This window comes from Lagenorhynchus albirostris, chromosome 4 (assembly GCF_949774975.1).
Source record: "Lagenorhynchus albirostris chromosome 4, mLagAlb1.1, whole genome shotgun sequence".
Taxonomy (NCBI): domain Eukaryota; kingdom Metazoa; phylum Chordata; class Mammalia; order Artiodactyla; family Delphinidae; genus Lagenorhynchus; species Lagenorhynchus albirostris.
In genome coordinates this window covers 7,927,959-7,949,256 of record NC_083098.1, presented here as the reverse complement: position 1 = coordinate 7,949,256, position 21,298 = coordinate 7,927,959, and the positions used below count along the sequence as shown (strand labels likewise).

The following is a 21,298-nucleotide window of genomic DNA, read 5'->3' as shown; positions in this document are numbered from 1 at the left end:
AGGTGGATGGACCTAGAGTCTGTCATACAGAATGAAGTCAGAAAGAGAAAGACAAATACCGTATGCTAACACATATATATGGAAGCTAAAAAACAAAACAAACAAACAAACAAAAATGGTCATGAAGAACCCAGGGGCAAGATGGGAATAAAGACGCAACTTAGGTGTACTGATATTTATGAGAATATCAGAACCAGTTTATGTGTGTGGTTTTGGGAAAAATTATTTGTGCTGTGGAGAATGTGGTGGAGGTGAGGGGAATTGAGTTGGGGGTTATTTTCTCATTTTTGGGGTACATTTGGAAGAGTGACAATAAATGCATCCCCTTAAAAAAAAAGGGGGGGACTCTGATAAACTGGAGGGAGTTTCTATCAGGTGGGTTGTTCAAAGGCATGTCTCCGATCACATGATCAACAGCTAAGGGAACTGGAAAGGTTTAACCTAGAGAAGACTTGGAGGAGATTGAACGTCTGTCTCCAAACTTCTGACACGCTAAACTGGAGGAGAGACATGGGAAAGGCCCCTGGTATGAGGCTGGCTTAGAGAGTAAAACTAAGACGGGAAGTTAGATGAGGACAGACTTTGGTTTTGCATAAGGAAGAACTTTCTAACACAGCCATAGAAAAATAAAATGAACTATTTCAAAGGAGTCAGTCCCTTAACCTGGAACTCTTGCCCAACTGGAGGCAGGATGACTGACCTTTTGGGAAGGATGTTGCAGGGGGGAGTTTTAGCATTCAGTGGAGGTTTGATCCACGACTGCCAAGATTCCTTCTTACCCAGAGATTCTACAATATTTTGAAAAAAAACTTTGCCTATGTAAAAAATGTAGCTGATATAAGAAGCAAAAATGTGATTAGTGTGAAAAAGAACAAAAAGCATAAAAATTCTAAAATAAACAAGAAAACGCTAGTTAGTTATGTGACAAGCTTGTTTCCTAAAACTCTAGCTACTCAGTTTATTTATCTGGCCTAGTTCCCAAAGCTGGTCAGTGCATCTGAAAATTCACTTCTCTGGGCCATATCTGGAAGGCTTTGATTTAGTAGATCCAGGCAAACTACAATTATAAAAGAAATTCTCTTGGTGATTCTGATGTTTAGGCAATTTTGGGGAACAATGAAATTTTAGACTTATAGGAGCACCTATATTTTGCATAAAATCTGTGTATGAATGTATGTGTCATGCTCAAAAAAAATTAGTAATAATAATGATTCTAATCTATCTGTTAAAATTTAAGGCCACTGAAGTTTAATATTTAAGCACCATTTCTACGCTGGAAGCAAACTTCACTTCAGCATTTACTCTAACAGCTCAGAACATAAAAGTTAAAAAATATCACATCTCTTGCTTAATAACTTTTAATGTACTGAATAGATCATTTTTAGGTTTTCAGCATTTCTTAGATAACATGCTTTTAAAGGTAATGAGAGAGATTCCTTCCTAAACAAACAACAGAAAAGTTCAGAAAATTAGGAAGAAAAAAGCAAGAAAATGAATGTTGTTCACACATATATACTTTTTAGCTTAAATAACATCTTTTTTTCTCTTTTTCTTAAGTTCCCACTTGGATAGTCAAATTCTCAGAAAATGTGAGAAGTCATGCCCTGTTTGAGTCTCATTAAGAGCTTACTAGTATTAGTAAAAACCAGTGTGGGGATATTAAATAAATCAATATTCAATTTCTTAAAATTACAAATATCAAAAGCTTAAATGTTTCCTTAATCTTTTATGTTCAACTTACACATCTTCTTATAAATCTAGTAAACAAAAAACATTTTCAAAGGAAGCTTTTAGCGCTTGGTCAATTAAATTCAAGGTGGTCAATTTTAATGTGATAAGAATGGCATTATTAAAGTATTGATTAAATCAGGACTCTCTCCATTTACAAAGAAGGGAACTCTTTCCACGGTTGATGTTGGTTTTTAAGCATTTCTAAGTGTACACTGTAAGAACAAACTCCTTTCCCTGAGGAATATGCTAAGAGGTCCTGGTGGTCATAAATCTGCTTCCTGTCTGTTCTCATAAAGGGCTTTAGAGAGGACACGACAGAACTCCATCAACCAATATCCTTTGATTCAGAGGATAAGTCCTTTGCCCGTGACCTTCTGGACTTGGAGGCAAACGGTTTCTAAGAGTTGTTTCTGGCTAAGGCATCCCTCCCCTCCCAGACAATGCAGGAATGTATTGAAAGAAGAAAGGAGAAAGAAAACAGAAAGAGATGAGTCTGCAGTAAGTTTCCTACGGAGTAAAAATCTACAATTATTGAAGATTTGGAAGAAATGATTAGTTAGAGTGAAGGCATCCACACAACACATCTGAATCCAAAAAAAGGGGACTTTTAAATATAAACAGACATAAAAGCAATATTAGGTGACATTATTTGTATTTTCTGAAAGTTAAACTTGGAAAATAATTCCTGTGTACACTTTACATTACTTGATGTAATAACAGTAATGCTGTAATTATTGTTAAGAATCTAATACAAAAATCCTTTTACTTGGTTACTTGGTGTCTGGCAGGTCGCCCTGTGCCTCTCATAGTGAAAATGGTCACAACTGACAACAAACCGGCCAATCAAATAATGCCGAATTTTGATCGGTGTTCACCAGAGGAGAGAGGAGAGCTTTACCAAACTGTAAATTGGAATTGATAACAGAGGAGAGAACTTCTGAATTAACCGTCACTGGTGCATCTACAGTTCCTCTTAATCATGAGTTTGACAGGTCAAATATTTCCAAAACTTTTCCTCTAGTGGAAGAAAATGTTCTACTTACGGATGCACAAGACTATGAGAAAAAGGAGATATGTGGCCAGTTCCCGTAAAACACTTTTCAGGTGTTTCTCTCGGTCAGCGCTGCTTTCCTCCATGAGCCTTGTTCCCCAGAGACCTTTAAAACAGTAATAAAGGAAGTCATTTTATTTTTTAAAAACCGCATGAATGGCAAAAGGAAAAACACATAAAAAACAGTATAACTTTAAGGGAGATGCTCCTGGATTTTTTTTTAGCATGCTCTAAAGGCAACCGAGAAATGGTTTTAGCAGGAATACCTTTAATTTAGGAATACATCAGCCGCTACTATCCCCCCAGATGTGCAAAACACAAGGCAATGATCTGATCATTGTCTAAACTCCCAACCTCATTAGAAAATATCTTAGTAAAAATTTAGAAAGAGAAGAGGAAGTTTAGGTTTAATAATTATGCATACACATCAGTCCTTCCTATATGCGGGAGGAATTACCGTGTTACTAAATTAATTATCCTCGTTAGTACATGACGTAACATTGCAAACAATACTTTTTAGGTCACCCCTGATGAAAAGAGGTCCTGGTCGGAGCACCATTTCATTATGGAAACATCTAGCAAGCTTCTAACACACCGGTGTAAAATCTCTGCTCTGTACCCATTTTTGCCTTTTAAGAAATTCAGTGCTGACTGATTACACTAAACACACTTAGCTGAACAGTTTTTAAAAAATGCCAATTAACGTATGATTTTTAAACGAAAAGCAACAAACTCATCTGCCTTCCCTCTCTCTTTGGAGAAAGGGTAAAAGCAGCACCCGTGCTCCATATTTTAGCAGATGGAAAAAGCGTTGGGCCGGCTGAGCGAAGATGACATAAGCCATGGTGAGCTGCCTGGAGAGATCCCACAGTTGTGGACGCAGCCAGCAGACAGACATGGTGGCCGTCCAAACCCCAGCTAGTAAGCAGTGTGGTCAAGTCACACTGCTGGTTACTTGGAAGAGCCTTAGTGTTTTCCAAAAAAGACAAACCTCTCAATTCTTTCTGTTAGATTAGGTCAGCTGTTAATGGCAAATTGCCTCACACTTCTATCCCACAGACTTTAACCCCTTCCATCACAGAAACTCACCGAGCCACTGATGCCACAATCCAGCCACACAGAGAACAAGGGGAAAATGGTATATGGTCTTGCACTTGGAAGAAGTGACTTCATTGCTAGTGTTTATGTACTTTTTAAGTCTTATAATCATACATTAGTTCTACTCCTAAATTGGGGTATTTCGTTTCCTTTTCTTCTTTTCTCCCAAATTTCCTTTAGGAAAAATCAGCAACTGCTCTCAAAGACACTGGGTTACGCGTCCTAGGTTTCACCACGCCGGAAGGGGAGCATGACTTATGACCAGGTTTGCTTCTGCCAACACCTGGTGGTTGTGTCAGGGGATTACTCACTCAGAAGAAATGCACCAAGCAGAATGTTTGCTCGCTGAAACTCCATCATAGTAAAGAATTATTACGAACTTAGATGACATGGAAAATTACAGCTCAGAATAACACAGAGGCAGCCAAATATTAGGCTCAGTAGCCCTGGATAAAACCACACCATTTCTCTGGGCGTATTTCTTTTGGAGGCCAGGCCTAAAATATACGCATAAGTGGAAATTGCTAGTCCCTTGACCATCCGCAGAGACTGCTGCCTTGTCTCACTTCGTCAGTGATTTCACTCTTTCCCATGGTTTATAAACAATTACGCAATAAGGAAAAGTCATGGTTCTTACTATTTGCAAATGGTTTTGCTTGACCTATAAACAGAAAACACCAAACTCCTATCGAATTTTCTTCAGGCTAAATTTGCAATGGTCTACGGCAATTTAATTCTAGCCCTTGAATGAAACATTTCAAATGAAAAGAAACAAGCCCTTTTATTTATATGTTATGTGAGTATATTTCTATGCATTTACTTTTTTCTAAATTTCTCTAGCTACCTCCTCAAATACTTATTGCTTTACAAATGTCATCCAGTTTCCCCACTGGGTGTGTATGTAGTAGGGTCAGTCTTAGGATACGGGGATCCCTTCACATCCTGATGGGTGAGAAATGCTGCATCCACAAATGGAAAAAACAGCTGTCCTGTAGCCAACTACTTCCCATGTTTAGTTATCATCAGGGATGATAGAATAAGAATGGTGAAGGGCAGCGTTCACGTCCAAAATGGGAGCGTTCTTCAAAAACAACTGTTGTCTTTTCCCGCCATCATCCCAGCTGCGGAGGGAGTGCCTCCAGGCACTCACGTTCAGTACATAACGTGTCTCCATCTGTTAGGAGAACACGATTATGAGGGGACACGGGACAATATGCCATTTCCTTCCTGTGTAAGAAGGTGATCAGTCAATGCCAGAGCCCAAAGTCGGAGCACATCACCTCAACAATAAGTGTTACTTATTAATATGCATATTAACTAACATGCAATTTATTTGCAATTAATATGCAAATTAACATGCATAAACTCTGAGATGGGTAATCCAAAACACCAAAAAGGTCTCCAACATAAATAACTGACTTTAGAAAAAATGCCATTCTGCAACTCTTTTATCCAAATGCTTCCAAACCCTTTTTATTTTGCAATATATAAAAAAAAACACAAAGAGAGAGCAATATAATGAACTCCCATGTACCCCTCACCCAGCTTCAACAGGTATCAACTCAACACCAACCTGGATTCATGGAAACCCTCACCCACTAATTCCAGCGACTGTATCATTTCACCTGTTAATATCTCAGTTCCACGGTAAAAACAATTCAGTGTGGCTCTTTTGCCTCACGTTAACCCTGTCCCATCTGAAATACATTAACCCACTGTGACTCACTGATCGTGACAAGGTGCAGTGTGGAGGTCTGGAATCCAAGCTGTGTTCAAATGAAGGGTCAGCCACTTAGGAGCTGTGAGACCTTGCCTAACGCCATGAGCCTCTACTTCCTCATTTGGAAATGAGGTAAGAGTACCTCTCTGTGGGGTTGTTCTGGGAATTAGAAATATTATGTGTACAGCAATAGAGTGGCGGCAAGAGGCCCTTTTATGGCTTCAGAAACAGGTCCAAATCTGAAATGTCCTACTTCTGACGCCTAGTTGGTCCAGATTTGAGAATGGCGTGGAGACCCAAATCCATATGGACTTTGAAGTCATTGTGAATTGCCTGACCAAATTCTCATTGCACTCACATGATAAAAGAATCCTGTTTTGGGGCTTAGACACATGTGGGCCTTGCTTATACAATCCTTCTTCACAGTGATTTGAATTGCAGGGACACCTTCAGAAAGGGAAGTGACTTTTTACTATTGGTCCGTTTTCTACAGAATAGTCAGTTGCTACCTTATGATACTGACGCTTGAATCTCAAATTTCTTAGGCAGTCCCCTCCTGAGATGCAGACAGGTGTGTGCCACAGCTAATGGCGTGATCTACCTGCATATTCCACAGACAGCTCACACTCACATGCCCCAAACTGAGATTTCTCTTCTGTTCCTTTCTCTAGAAACCTGTTTGCCCTGTGTGGGTTAATGGTACCAACCCAGAAACATGGGTTTCATCCTGGAACAGGCCCTTTTCATAACCCTCACATGGAGGTGGTCCACAATTCTGATAGTTTCTCTCTTTCATCTAGCGCGCTTCCATCCCAGCTCACAATCCTCAGTGCAACTGACACTTTATCACTGTATCACCTTTGTCACTTTATCCTGACCTATTCTCCCAGCATTTGGTGCTATGCACCTCACCCCATTCTCTACATTCTTGCTAGAATCATCTTCAGATTGGCATGATATCATATCAGCCCCCTGCTTGAAGCCCTCACTGACTCTGCCTACAGGAAAAAGTACCAATGAGCTACAAGCTTGCTTGGTCTTACTTCTCTATTTTTCCCTCCTCCAGCTCCCCCCTGAATCCTTCAAAACATAACTCAAGATTCACTTCTTCTAACCTCCCCAGGTAGAGCAGGTCCTTTCTTCTTTGGGTCCCTCCCACAACTGGGACTTGGCGTTGCAATGATTTACCTACACTTCTCACCCCCCTACTAAACTCTAAACTCCTTGGGAGTTGGGATCTTGTATTATTCATCTCTGTATCCCTAGTACCTACCACAAGGGAGATGCTCAATAAATGTTTGTTGACTGCACAAACTGTGTTACTAGCATAGCCTTATCACACCCTGCAGAGTAGCAACCCTCCCTCAAAAAAAAATCCCCATGAGATGAAAATACAACATCTCACTTGTTCACAATTATAGTGCAAATAAAAAGGGAAAAGGAAGCAATTATGGAGTGAGGGTTCAATTAAAAATAAAGGGAAAGTCACAATAGCCAAAAGGTAGAAACAACCCCAGTGTTCATCAACTGATGAATGGATAAACAAAATGTGGTATATACATACAAGGGAATACTATTCAGTCATCAAAAATGAATGAAGTTCAGATACATGCTACAACTTGGATAAACCTCGAAAACGTTATACTAAGTGAAATAAGCCAGATATGAAAGGACAAATACTGTGTGATTCCACTAATATGAGGTACCCAGTAAAGAAAAATTCATAGAGTCAGAAAGAGGAAGAGAGGCTGGGGGGTGCGGGGAAGAGGAGGGGAAGTTATTGTTTAATGGGCAGACCTTCTATTTGGGATGATAAAAAAGATCTGGATATGGACAGTGATGATACAATATAGTGAGTGGGAGAGGAGGTATCTATTTTTTAGAGCAGCTTAGCCCACCCTGACCAATACAGCTAGTTCTTTATGATTTCTCCAGGAAAACAAACAAAAAACCAACCAAGCATATATGTCTGAAATAACAGAAAGTGACTTTAGTACCCGGATATATCCATAAAACACATTCAACTTTGGAAATTCAGAAAATATGATAACTCATGTAGAGTCTTAAATTTTATCTCTGCATTAAGAAGCGTTTGCTAAGAGAAAAGTAAACGAGATCATTGGGTTGGGGAAATCTTTTAGTCTGGAGCAGTCTTTCCATCTTTCAGCCTTCCTTTGCTTCCTTCGGGGCAGGCCTCCGTCAGCCCTTCACTGGCGGCCTCCTACCTGGTCCTCCTGCTTCCCTGTCTCCTTCTGCAAAGCTCTCCTGCCCAGCACACTGCTTGACTCGTATTCGCTTTCGACGTGCTCTGCCCCTGCTCAAAACTTTCCAACTGCTTCCTAATATTTAAGGGTAAATTCTTAATTCCTTAGCTAGACACAATTTCCTCCCATCCTCAGGCCTCAAACATTTCTTCATTGCTATCTTACTCCTGCTAAGAGGATAGATCTATTTAGTGTCCAAGGAGAGAAATGACCATTTGCTGTCCAGCTCAGATTCATGTCATTTAACAACAACACAGGATATGCTGAAGCTAGAAGGGACCTTGAAGATTGGGTTCAACTCTTCCATTTTATACATGAGGAACAGAGGCCAGGAAGTCTGAGTGAGTTATGGAAAGTCACAAAAGGTTGGAGACCTCCAGGGAAGCTCCTGACCACTCCAATTTGAGTAATTGCTCCTACCTTTAGAAATTCCAAGTCACTCTCTCTTCTGACTCTGAGCACTACTTATACAATGTATATAAGATTTTTTGTCATCGGTATCCCAAGAGGGGGGAAAAAATCACAACTCATTCATGGTTATTCATTTCACTTTTCTGGGTTTCTGTCCATAGGAAAATGGTGATGTGCTATATATATATTTTTTTTTGGTAGCACCTAGTATAGTCACTAATTATTTAACAAATGTTACTTAATAAGTGACAAGAGTATCAACTATATTTCCTCATAAAAGAAATAAAATAAAATTTATTCTAAATTTTTCTGTAAAAAAGATTTTCATGATTCTATTCTACTAATTAGACCACTGATAAGGTTTGACTAGAAGTTTTACTGTTACCTTATTCATTGTAAATTTTCTGAAACTTTTCTTTAAAAGAAATGAACTTATACATACACTCATATATTTCATTTCATTATATTCCATTATTGAGTTTATCCAAAGAACATTAAGTGTTATCAAATACTTAAGCTGAATTAACAGGATCATGACTTTCCATTATTTATTAACTTATAAGAAACTCCTCTCACTTCAGTGAATACTTTAAAAAGCACAATTAAAACAATTAAACAACCTGAAAAGAGTATGAGAGTTTCTTACTAATCTACTCACACAGGTTATCCAAAAAGGATCTTTTGGTCCCCACCATGCTCTGAATCAAATTAACTAGCATAATCACTGTGTAAGAGTACCCAAATGTACACTTTTAGAATCTATGATTTAATTTCTATTTATGAAGCACTCACAACATGGCAGAGACTTGCTACATGTTTTATGTTTCACCTCATTTAATCCTCCCAAGTCAAGAACTAAGTATTATGATTATCTCTTTAAAAAAAAAATTCAAAAACTGGGGATCAGAGAGGTTAGGCAATTTGCTCGAGGTCATGTAGCCAATGTGTGGTAGAACTGGGGTTCGGGTGTAGGCCTGACTTGGTGTCGATCACGTTGCTGTAAAAACACGTGGATAGCTTTTTGTGCAAGATTTTCAAAACTGACAGGAAGAGAAGGGAAAGGAAATTTTCAAAAGAACTGAGAATGGAAAACTCTTAAAAGTAGAGGTTAAAGTCACTTGGATGGCAAGAGCCAATGCAAGTCTTTTCCAAAGATGCCTCTGACAAAACTTTGCAAAAACAGGATCCCATTTGCTCTTGGAAAATTTGTGTCCTCTTAACAGGCACTGGCAATTTTGAAAATTCCTTTCCTGCCTTTTGGAGAGCTGGGTGCACCGAACTCTGACACATTTCCACACAGCTGGTATCTGATGACCTCACTGTCTCATTGGAACTTCAAAGAACATTAACTTAGTTATTTAAAAACATACTTTCAACTTTTTTAAACAACATTAGCATTTACTTTGCAACTGTTTTAGAAAAATACCTAGACTTAGAAATGGCCGAATAACTGTTTTGCTAGACAGTTTATTCTATTCGTGGCGTTCTTAACAGCTCCCTCTCCCCCAAACAACCAGACACCGCCAAAACTACATCAATGACTATCCAGCGACACCCTTCCACAACTAGGACCCTGTACTGCGTACCCATTCCGGAAAGGGGTAAGGGGCAATAGGGCATCCAGGACAGTGAAAGGCCATGGGTACTAGCACATAAGTTTCGTTTTCATTTAGTGAAATTCGCAAATATGCAGTTGCAACCACCATTAGTTGCCTTAGAATACTTTTTTCCCTACAAGGAAAAAAAAAAACCCAAACTCCAGATGTACCCCTTCGCTCTAATACGGCTTTCACTTATTTCCAAAGGTAAACATAAGCTGACACATCTTTTAGAAGAAGGAGGTATCCAATGAATTTGCACCAACAAGGGCGCAGTGGAATTCCGTGCTGGGTACCGGAAATAGAACGGAATTAGCAGAGGTGCGGAAGACGCTTCTTAGGGAGGCGGGGACGCAATGGGAACGCGAGCGGGAGCCCTGGAGAGCTGCCCTCCGCGGGCGATGGCTCTGACGGCGCCCGCACTTCTGGTTTGTGCATCAGCCGCCAAGGGTCGCGCTCTTACCTCGCAGCCCGCGAACCAGCCTCTCGGCCCAGGCCACTCGCGGCAGCTGCCCGTCCAGGGGGAGGTGGCGATGCAGCGGGTCCCCGCCACCGCCGCCGCCGCCGGCCGGGCTGGGGCTCGGCGGGCCCTGGTCCTCTCGCTGGCGCCGCCTCCCGTTCGGAGGGCCCGCGCCGTGGTAGCCCCCCAGCCCCCTGCCCCTGGCGCACACAGAGCTCACAGCTGAGGAGGCGACCGACCTCCGGCTGCCCGGGCGCCACTCTACGTCCATCTCCACCACCATTCCCCCTTCTTCTCCCTCCACCTCCTCTTCCTCCTCCTCCTCCTCGGCCTCGAAGCCCGGGTTGTCGCGGCTCCACGCCTGCCGCGAGCACGACGAGAGCGGAGGAGATGGGGAAGCCGAGGCTCCGGCCGGGGGGTCCCGCGCGGCCGCCTGCCGGATGCGCTCCATCTCGATCTCCAGGCCCCTCTGCTCGCGGAGGCCGCCCGGGCCGGCGAAGCCGGCGCCCGCGGCCCGCCCGCCCGCCATCAGCCGGCCCGGGCCCGCCGCTCGGGGCGCCGGCGTCCGCTTCGCGTCCCCGGGCTGCTGCGGCTGCACGCGGCTCGAGTTCACCATCGTGGTCACTGGCGCCCAGCGCGCCGTCGCCCCATGCCGCGCTCGGCGCTGTCCGCCGCAGGAGCCATGTTCCTTTCTTCCCGGGGCCCGCCGCCTCCTGCTCTCCGCCCCCGAGCTCCCCAGAGTCCCGCGTCCCTCGCCCGCCCCCTCGGCCCGCCTCCCCCCGCCTTGCCTCGCCTCGCCTCGCCTCGCCTCGCCCAGCGGCCGCGGCGCGCTGCAGGGGGAGGCGCGAGGCAGCCGCCCCCGCGGCCGGCGCGCTGGGCGAGCGGCGCCTGGGCCCGTGTCCCAAGTGCAGCCGGGGCCCGGGCGTCCCCATTGCGTTCGGGTGGGAGGGCTTCCGGCGTTGGCACTGCCTGCGTCACCCAGAGTGGTGCTTGGGTCCCTGCTAGCCGCCCGCCACTTCTGCCTCGGTTGACCGCGGTGCAGGGAGAGAGGGAAACCCCTTTGTGCGACGGCGTGAACAAGCGAGATCCAGCCCGAGCCGGTCTGTAGCAGGGTCAAAGGTCGCTCCTCCGTTTGAAAACTACCAGCAAACTCCTAACAGAGTCCTATCGCTGACTTCCTTGGCCTTTGGCGCGCTCACCCCCCGCCCCAATCCAGCAGCTTTTTGGAGGGTTTCCTGACTCTGGTTGGCTCCTCTGTCCACGCGTTGCGGGGACCCCGAGGATTCGGCCGCGGGGCTCTTGGATCGCTGATGCTCCGCAGAGCTCGACCGCCCCCTTCCCACCATCTCCCCGTCTGTGAGTCACGGAATCCCGCCTCAGGCCGCAGGTCCAGAGCTTTATTCCCGCTCTCCGGAGCACATCCAGCTGGACGCTCTGCAGTTGTCTCAAACTTCACCCATCCCAAGGGAGGTTTGTTATCTTTTCCCTTCTTCTTTTAAGCCTGCTTCACCTCCTGTATCCCCAGTTGAGAGCTGAGGCATCGTCACTCCCCAAAGTACACTTCATGATAACCTCATCTGTCTGCTCTTCGCCTCCAACACCTCATTTCCCCCAAATTGTGTTACTTTTGCCCCACAAAGGTCTCTCTGATTAGGACCTCTGTTATTCATTCCCCTTGTCAATGATTTAGTCCAGGGCCCTTACGACTTGTTTTATGCTGCGTTGGAACAATGGATCTGTCAACTCCACCATCATTTTTCACTTCTGGGTACCCGCTGTTTCCAAATTGGGTTCGGAACCAAACCTGCTCATGTCGCATTGATGCTTAGACACCCGTGGAGGCTTCTGACAGCTTAAAAGGTAAAAATTTAATTTATGTAGTTTGGCTTGGTAAATTTTCATAATCTGCTGCTATATTTTTTTTTGCTAGGGCTGTCGTAACAAAGTACCACAGACTGGGTGTCTCAAACGACAGACGTTTATTTTCTCACAGTTCTAGAGGCTGGAAGTCTAAGGTCAAGGTGTTGGCAGGGTTGGTTTCTTCTGAGGTCTCCGTCCTTGACTTGTAGGTGGCCGTCTTCGCCCTGTGTCTTCACATGGTCGTCCCTCTGTATGTGTCTATGCCTCAATTTCCTCTTCTGAGGACACCAGACAGATTGGATTAGGGCCCACTCTAATGATCGCATTTTAACTCAATTACCTTTTAAAAGACCCAGTCTCCAAATACAGTCACATTCTGAGGTACTCTGGTTGGAGGGGTTAGGGTTAGACTTCAACACGGGAATTTCTGAGGGGGACACAATTCAGCGCATTACAGCTCCCAACCTGCTTTTCCAGCATGGTTTCCCACCTGTGCAGCACGCTTTGCTGCTTCCCTGTGCCTTCACAGCATGCTGCTCGTATTTAGGTAATCACGGCCACCCATCACCTAATCCTGCAGTTTATCTATTCAGGTATCTGTGTCCTTCACTTAACTATGAGCTTCTCAAGGGCAGGGCTGATGCAGTCCATCCAGTCTCCTTCAGAAGACATTTCCTGCACACTGAATTAGGAGCTGGCATGCAGAGCACAGTATGACACAGCCCCTGCTCTCAAGAGGAGACAGACAAATAAACCGGCAATAACTGTCCTGGGTGAGGGCTGTGATGCCTGTCGTCTGAGGAGCCTCTACAGGTGCCGGTGCCCCTAACAGAGCGCTGCCAGATTGCATCTTCAAAGGATTCCCAACAGACACCTGGCCGGAGGAGAGCCAGGCCTGAGAAAAAAGAGCAGAATCTCAGCCCAAGTGTTCTGCTGGAGAATAGGTCTAGTTTAGTATTCTTAAAACATGATTCCCAACATCAGTGTGGCACTTGTTAAAAATACACATTCCACGTCCCCACTCCAACCTTATGGATTCAGAAACTGCAGGATTTCAGGCCTGAAATTCTGAATCTTCTCTGAGGATTCCGGAGCATCCTAAGTTTGAGAGGCACCAACATGGTCCACATGCGTGGGGTTTCATGAAACATTTCCCTCGTGTTCCTGGCGCTTCCTTGTCACCAGTGGTGCCCTCTTCTGCGATCCCAGGCCCAGAAGAAACTTCAGTGGCCTTTGAGTCAGACTAACTCTTTGTCTTGTGCCTGCACTGTGCTACTTCTGAACCCTGGTTCAGTTCCTGCGCTGCCGCTTCCTAGCTGTGTGACCTTGGGCGAGTGGCTTTACCTCGTTGTGCCGGAAAATGGAAATAATAATAGTGTTCGCCTCACGGGGTTGTTGTGAAGATTAGGTGAATTAATACATGTAAGGCATGGGGAACACTTCCTGGCACACGGTAAATGCTCAAGTGTTAGCGTTATGAGCTCTTAGAGCTTACTTAGGATAAGTATTTTCATCTATTAGAATTGCATATTTGGAAGTCTTTGATCTAACCGGACTATGAGCTTCTTGAGGATGGACACTCCATGACCAAGACAGAGGATCCCATAACAAATATTTATTGAGCACCTCGTAGGAGCCAGGCACAACGCCAGGACAGAGTGCAAGCAATGACACTAGTGAAAAGCCCCGCCATTAAAGAGCTTGCATTCCCCGCGGATTGGTTGGGGAAATGAATGAATCTAGTCAGGTACAGTCATTTTAAGGCACACAGCTAGACCTCTGGCTGTGACAGGGGTTCCTAATTCTTCATGTAGAGGTCTTTTTAACTTTCGCATACCACCACTTCTCCTGCAGGCTCCAAGGGCCCTTGGAATAGCTTATGCCCACTTGAAGCTATTATGTTCCCTGCTCAAAATGCTGGTTTTAGTTTTGTGATATTTGTCTCCCAAGGATATTTTGATTTTCCAGAGTTCAAGGTTTAGAAGACAATAGACTTCGGCTTGTTCATTTCTTGTTTGTTCTTCCTGTTTTCTGCTAGCAGGCCTAGAGTCCAGAAACATAAGGAGACTGAATGGAGAAACAATAATATCAAGGAATGATAAATTAATTCAAGTGCTATCCATGCATTCAGTGCAAATTCTGTGCATTTACTATACATAGTAAATAACATTATTATTTTAGTCAGAATATGCAAAACAAAATACTCTTTGGACACATCCTTCAGGGAGTTATAATCTCAAGGGAGAGATACACACACTGAGTAAATAACAATAGACGGGAGAATATGATTTAGTGTCAAGTCAGTAGTGAAGGTTTTCAGCATGGGAGGGGTTGAGAGGAGAGACTGCCCATCCTCAGGCTGGCGTGGGAAGCGCAGGTAGGCAGGCCAGATCGTGGAAGGCCTCAGATGCATCGTTAGGAGTACAGACTTTATTCTGTAATTGATGATAATAACATGCCCCCTTTCTGTAGTGTCAATTATTTAAATCAAAATCTGAAATATTCTTTCTAAGACTATACCCCGTCCCTCAAAGAATACAGATTGATTGAAAACGTGTCCGCACATACATAGTTCAGATTTAGATGTGTGCTTACCTGAAACTCAAATCACAAATCGTTGAAAGAAATACGCTTTTTTAAAATGCACAGCAATATTTGTGTAATAATGACTTAGATAGTATTTGATCCACAGCGTCTTTAAATCCTACATTGTAGGAGTTTCTCTACTAATTTCAATCTTAGACTTCATAAACCCTTCCCCAGCTGTCCAATATATTTCCTGCTCAAATATTTATTTATTCATTCTTTCTGGCTGACCAATATTCTCTTTCCTGCTTTTACCTTGACTCTTTTTGCCCCTTCAGAGCTCCTAGCTTTTGCTCAAGCAGGCCCTGAGGTTGTAAATTTCTCTCCCCTCCCACAGAATTCCTTCCTTTAGTACCCATCGTAAAACTCTATTTCTCATAAGAAGTTATCCCTTATTAAATAAGTGAGATACACAAACATATTTTTCTTCATCTGGTTGCTACATCCTATTGCCATATTACAAATTTCAGTAATCTGTAGGGCCTGACATACTGTGTGGGATAGATAATGTAGCCTGGATACTGTTTGGTTTTGTTTCATCTGTGTGGTCGATTCTTCTGGGGACACACTTATAAAACCTCACCTATTAGTGTTAGTGCCACTGAGGACCTTCAGAGAAGTCATTTAAAAGGCGACTAGGCTAATTTAATACTTAGCATTCTCTACACCTCTGACTTCTGTACTTTAGAATTGCCTGTTTGTTTCCTGTCTTGCTTTTATTTTCCAATCTGAACTGATGAAGCAGATGCAAGCTGAAGTACCCATTGGTCCCACAGATTCCACCTTCAAAAGGAAATCCAAAAGGAGCCTCTGGTATGTGCGGTGTTGCTTAGCAACCCACCCAAACAAACACGTTTCTCTCTCAATTTTTTTCTCAGCCCTTATTTATTCAAGAGCATTGTAAAATAAGTTTTTAATCACTTGACATCTGAAATCAGAAGAAAATTTGGTGTTTGGGGCTTTATAAGAACTGCCAACCATGCTAAAATGTTTACTTTATTTCTCACTTTACTGCTCTAATAATGCAAGGCTGGGATTTGTGGTATTCCTCTAAATGTCTGGAGTTTGGTTTGGATATATCCCTGCCTCTGCGGGGTAACCTTGGAGCCATCGTTGGTTGGCACTGTGATTTTTGATGATCTAATCTCTCTCAGTTTTCTTCTCTGAATAATATGGTTAAATACCAACCTTACAAATTCCTGCAGAATTTTCGTTGAAGACATAATGAGGGAATATTAATGAATTCATCAAACACATATAGAATATCCACTAGACGCCAGGTACCATGTGGAATTCTGGCGAGGCAAAGATAAGACATGACTCCGACCTTCAAGGGGATCAAGTCTTACATGTCAACAATGCCACTTACACCGTAAATTAATATAATATTGTAAATTAACAATACCTCAGTAAAAAACAAAAACGAAAAAGGGTGCTGGAAACATTTTTACATCACTCCCAAGCTCTCTTCTACATTGAAAAGACTTATGAATCTTTCTAGACTCAGGCATCATTTCCTTTTGGAAACTTCCTTAGCCGCAAACCTGGCCCCCCTGCTTGAATTTTTTTTTCTTGTTTTTTTTTAACTTTTTATTTTATATTGGAGTATAGTTGATTAACAATGTTGTGTTCGTTTCAGGTATACAGCAAAGTGATTCAGTTATACATATACATGTATCTGTTCTTTTTCAAATTCCTTTCCCATTTAGGTTGTTACATAATATTGAGCAGAGTTCCCTGTCCCATACCATAGGTCTTTGTTAGTTATCCATTTTACATATCTCCCTGCTTGAATTTACTTGCCATCTACCTTGCAAACCTTTATCACAACATTTACCACTTTATATTGAAAATGTCTGTTAACATAGTCTTCCTGAGTAGGACTGTAAAGTCCTGGAGAGCGGAGACCCTGCCTCATTTAGTTTGTAGTTCAGCAGCCCAGCAACCATTTCCCTTTCTTATTATAACGGTAATCAATTTTTCTCGGGGAAACAGTCCTCTCCGTTCTGAGTCCCTGAGTGCCTCAGGTGTGGCTGACACCACTGCTAAGCTCCCAAGTGGTGGGTGTGGATCTCAGGCTTGGCCAACCAGCGTATCATGTCCCCTTGACACCTGGGAATGGTATTTAAGAACAGGCATGGGAGCTGGTTCTATCCAATGGAAATCAGAACAGATTGTTTTTTTTTTTTTTTTGAATTCTTGGAAAAGAAAAGCTTTTCTTCCCACCAGATTTGGAGTTGTAAGGATGTAAGTCTAGACAAGCTGGCAGCCAAAATGTTTATGCTAGAGGAATAATGGAACAATATATATACATGAAAATATGTATAATGTGAAGACTGGAAGAATACCAAAATGGAATTAGTGATAATGTTTGAGTGGCCATGCTATTCAAGAACATTGTAAAATACATTTTTATAATTTGCCATATTCTAGTTTTGTCAGATGCAGATATATGTCTTTAGCCACATTCAAAAGAATTTTGAAGAATATAGGGCCAAGAATAGAGCTCTTTGGAATATTGTGTGAGGCTTTTCTCTTTACCAACTCAAACTTATTCATTATTACCATTTGGGTGTAGTTATTCAAAAATTTTGAATACAACTCTACTTTCACTAGCCCAGATTTCCAAAAGGATGTCAGAATTTTTTCCAAAGCCTTTCGATGCCAGCATGGGTGATGCTTACAGCTTTCCCAGATCTACCAGACTTTACAGAATGTCTGCTTTATAACCACCTAGCATAATCTTAGGTATGATTAGGGTGCAAAAGAAGTTGTCTTTGCCTTCAAGGCCTGTATAATTAGCTTGCAAATACAAGCTGTACACAGATAAAGCAATTACCCAGTGAGTGCTGTATGACACTCATCTGGGAAGGTTTTTATTGTTGTTGTTTTTGTTGTTATTGTTTTGGAGTCTAGCTCCTAGGTGAGTCCTAGGAGATGGAGAATATGACCAGGTTCTGATGACATCATTTGAGCCCCTGAAACCAGCACTAATTGAAGTTAGATCTAACCCTGGACTTCGATAGCCAAGAATTTCTTTTTGATTAATTTAAGTTTGGGTTTCTGTCTCTTGCAACTGGAGTAGTACTAACTGATAGATTTGAATAGATGTGGATCATACAGACTGGTAAGAGTTGTGTCAATGATATGCATAAGATGCTATATGAACACACAATTGGGCCCTCTCGTCTGAGCTAAGTGGGCTCAATAGAGCGTATAGGGTGGCTAGTAGGCTAACCCACTCTGCAAGCGTTAAGAGATTAGAGATTTGGGGGGATGCCGAACCATACTTTTCTTTCTTAGTGTCTTTGACATCTTTACTATAAATACTATTCCAAAGGACCTTTTAAAGATGTCTTTTCATTCTTATAGTATTTTTTAATAGCATAAGTTCATAGTTTTGATAATGTCCAATTTGTGAATTTTTTTCTTTGGATTGTACATTTGGTATCATATTTAAGAAATCTTTGCTTCACTTAAGGTCATGAACATTTTCTCCCATATTTTCTTCTAGAAGTTTTATAATTTCAGGTTTTACATTTCAGCACATAATCCATTTAAAGATAACTTTTGTTTATGGTGTGAGGTATGAATAGAGGGTTGTTGTTTGTTTTTTTTTTGCATATGGATATCCAATTGTTGCAGCACTGTTAGTTGAAAAGACTATCCTTTCTCTACCGAATCACCTTTGCACCATTATTGAGAATCAATTGACCGTATATGAGTGTTTATTTCTAGATGATCTGTTCTGTTCTTTTGATTTATGTGCTTAACCTTTTAGTAATACCTTCCTGCTTTGGTTACAGTAGCTTCCCTCACTCTTCCTCACAGCCTATATAAGGGCTTTTAAATTTGTAAATTTTAATGGTTTAATTGTATTGAATGACTCTTTCTGGTTCCAGTCCCTACTTTGGTATGACCCATAAAGGGCTGTTGCTCGTCAGTTGATCATAGAGCATTAGTGAGCTATGTTGGGCTTCTGTCTGAATGATATTTTGAAATTACTTACAAATGTAAATTTTAATGTCAATCATCAATTCTTTAAATGAATCAAGTAATTATTTTATTAATTCATCAATGTTTGTTCAGTAGCCTTTGACTCTTCTTCTGAAAGATAAGGACATTAGCAAATGTATACTCTCCACAAACAAACACTTTTTAAAATTAACGATAACTTTTATGTAGCCAAAGTCTATAAACTTTCATTTTTAACCTAAAATAATAAAGATAATATTTACTTTATACATTTAAGTGTATTCAGTACTCATTACCAGTACTTTTTTTTTTTTTTTGCGGTACGCGGGCCTCTCACTGTTGTGGCCTCTCCCGTTGCGGAGCACAGGCTCCAGACGCGCAGGCTCAGCGGCCATGGCTCACGGGCCCAGCCGCTCCGCGGCATGTGGGATCTTCCCGGACCGGGGCACGAACCCGTGTCCCCTGCATCGGCAGGCGGACTCTCAACCACTGTGCCACCAGGGAAGCTTCTACCAGTACTTTTTAAATATGAGTTCCCTTTCCTTGAGTTCCTTCTCTCTATTTAGTTTTTTTGGGATAGATTTTTTATCAAGCAGTCCTTTTTTTGTTGTTTTTTTTAAGGCGGACGCATTAAAGCTTCATTGTTCCCAGAATACGTACAAAATTCAGAATGCCTTTCTGTTGCCATAAACATAAAACAAATGGGCTGGGCACAATATTTTTGGCTCAATCTTTTTTTTTCCTGTTTGCAGGATTCTGGAAACATTTCTCCACCTTCCTCTGTCATTAAATGTTGCTGTGGAGAAGTAAGAGGTCTGATTAAACCCACATTTTTTTTTTCTCTCAGCCCTAGCAGGTGACTTGATTTTTCTTTCCAAAAGTTACCTGTTTAGTGAGTTTTTTAAAGAGTACACATTTGGGTCGATCATTCTGCATAATTGTTTTTCTGGGAAATACTGTACAGGTTTAATCAGTAAATTAAAATTTTCATTTATTTTAGGAAAGCTTTCTACTTTTATAATTTTGAAATATTCTGTTTCATTTGTTTTGTTCCCTTAATCCAAGGGTACCAATAATGCATATGTTGGAGCTACTGTTTAATTTCTGTATTATCCTCTTTCCAATGGTTTCTGTCATTTTCTGGTTTTGTTTTTAATAGGATTTTTACAAATCATGTCCCCAATGTTACTGTACTTTTCATATTTTCGTAGTTTTAAATGTGGCTTTCATTTCCCTAATTATTTATTTTAAATCCTTAATTCCTTTCACGAATTATGCCAGCTCCCTTTTCATTTCCGCATGGTCATATATTTTATTTGATCTTTTTCATTCTTTTTTTTAAGTTAAAATTATTTTTAAAGGATTTCTGTTCCTGGCCCTGACGGAGCAACAGAAACATATTTACCCACTTACCTTAAACAAATAAGAAACTAGTCCAAATTTATGATGAAGGGTTTCAAACATTGGACAATGGACAGGGATGAATAGTAATCCTTGAAAGAAGATAAACGACGTGAGTCCTATGGTTTCTCCAGTAATTCCCTAGAGAGTGATTCCAGGCTGCTGTGCAGTCTCCCTTAGTTGAGAAGACAGAGTAAGTTGAGAATTTGGGGAAGCCAAGGTGGATGGAATTCACAGAGTACCAGAGAGGAGAGAGCCACACAGAGAAAGAGCTCCAGGGATCTCCAGGGTGTTGCCCTTGAGTCTTCAAAGCATTTGAAGAATCTGCCTGGGGCAAGAGGAAGAATTACCAGAAAGGAGCAGGTGGAAAAATTCTTGATGCTCTCATAGAGGGGGAATATTTTAAATTCTTCAAACATCCAAAGCAGAGAAACCTTGCAATACATGGGGTGTTGAGTAGAAACCTCAGAAGGGTAATGCCTCAGTAGTGAGGCTGAATTAGCCTAGAATAAAAGCTTGTTTGCTCTGTATAACTTTTGGTCAAAATAGTCTGTTGAGTATGTCATCTATTTCCTAAGTGAATCTAAGTGATATGTTAAAATTTTTCACTTTATTATATTCTTTCCCCCTTATTTAAAGACTTTGCTTTAGATCAGTTTTAGTTTCACAACAAAGTTGAGAAGAAAATACAAAGATTTGCCAGATAACCCTTGCCTCCACATATGCATAGCTTCCCCTATTACCAGCATCCTGGTCAGAGTGGTACATTTATTACAATTGATGAGCCTATATTGACACAATATTACCACTTAAAATCTATAGTTTATATTAGTGTTCATTTTTGGCGTTGTACATTCTACGGTTTTGGACAAATATATAATGACATATCCATTATTATAGTGTATATGGAATAGTTTCTCTGCGGTAAAAATTCTCTGAGCTGCGCTTATTCATCCCTCCCTCACCCCCTAGCTCCCAGCAACCACTGATCTTTTCACTGTCTGCATAGTTTTACTTTTCCCAGAATGTTCTCTAGTGGAGTCATACAGTACGTAGCCTTTTCAGATTGACTTCTTTCACTTAGTAGTATGCTTTAGCGTTTTCTCCATGTCTTTTCATGGACTGAGAGCTCATTCCTTTTCA

General features: G+C 41.8%; 1 protein-coding gene across 1 annotated transcript in view; it reads right to left on the bottom strand.

Moving 5' to 3' along the window:
- The window catches only part of PKD2 (polycystin 2, transient receptor potential cation channel), a 48,645-nt gene extending 37,696 nt beyond the window's left edge, over positions 1–10,949 (bottom strand). The window contains exons 1-2 of the mRNA XM_060147548.1: positions 10,337–10,949; positions 2,775–2,888 (exon numbers count right to left, since the gene is read on the bottom strand). Coding sequence (XP_060003531.1) covers positions 2,775–2,888; positions 10,337–10,949 — 727 coding nt within the window. The remainder of the gene's footprint in view (positions 1–2,774; positions 2,889–10,336) is intronic.
- Positions 10,950–21,298: the final 10,349 nt, after the last annotated feature.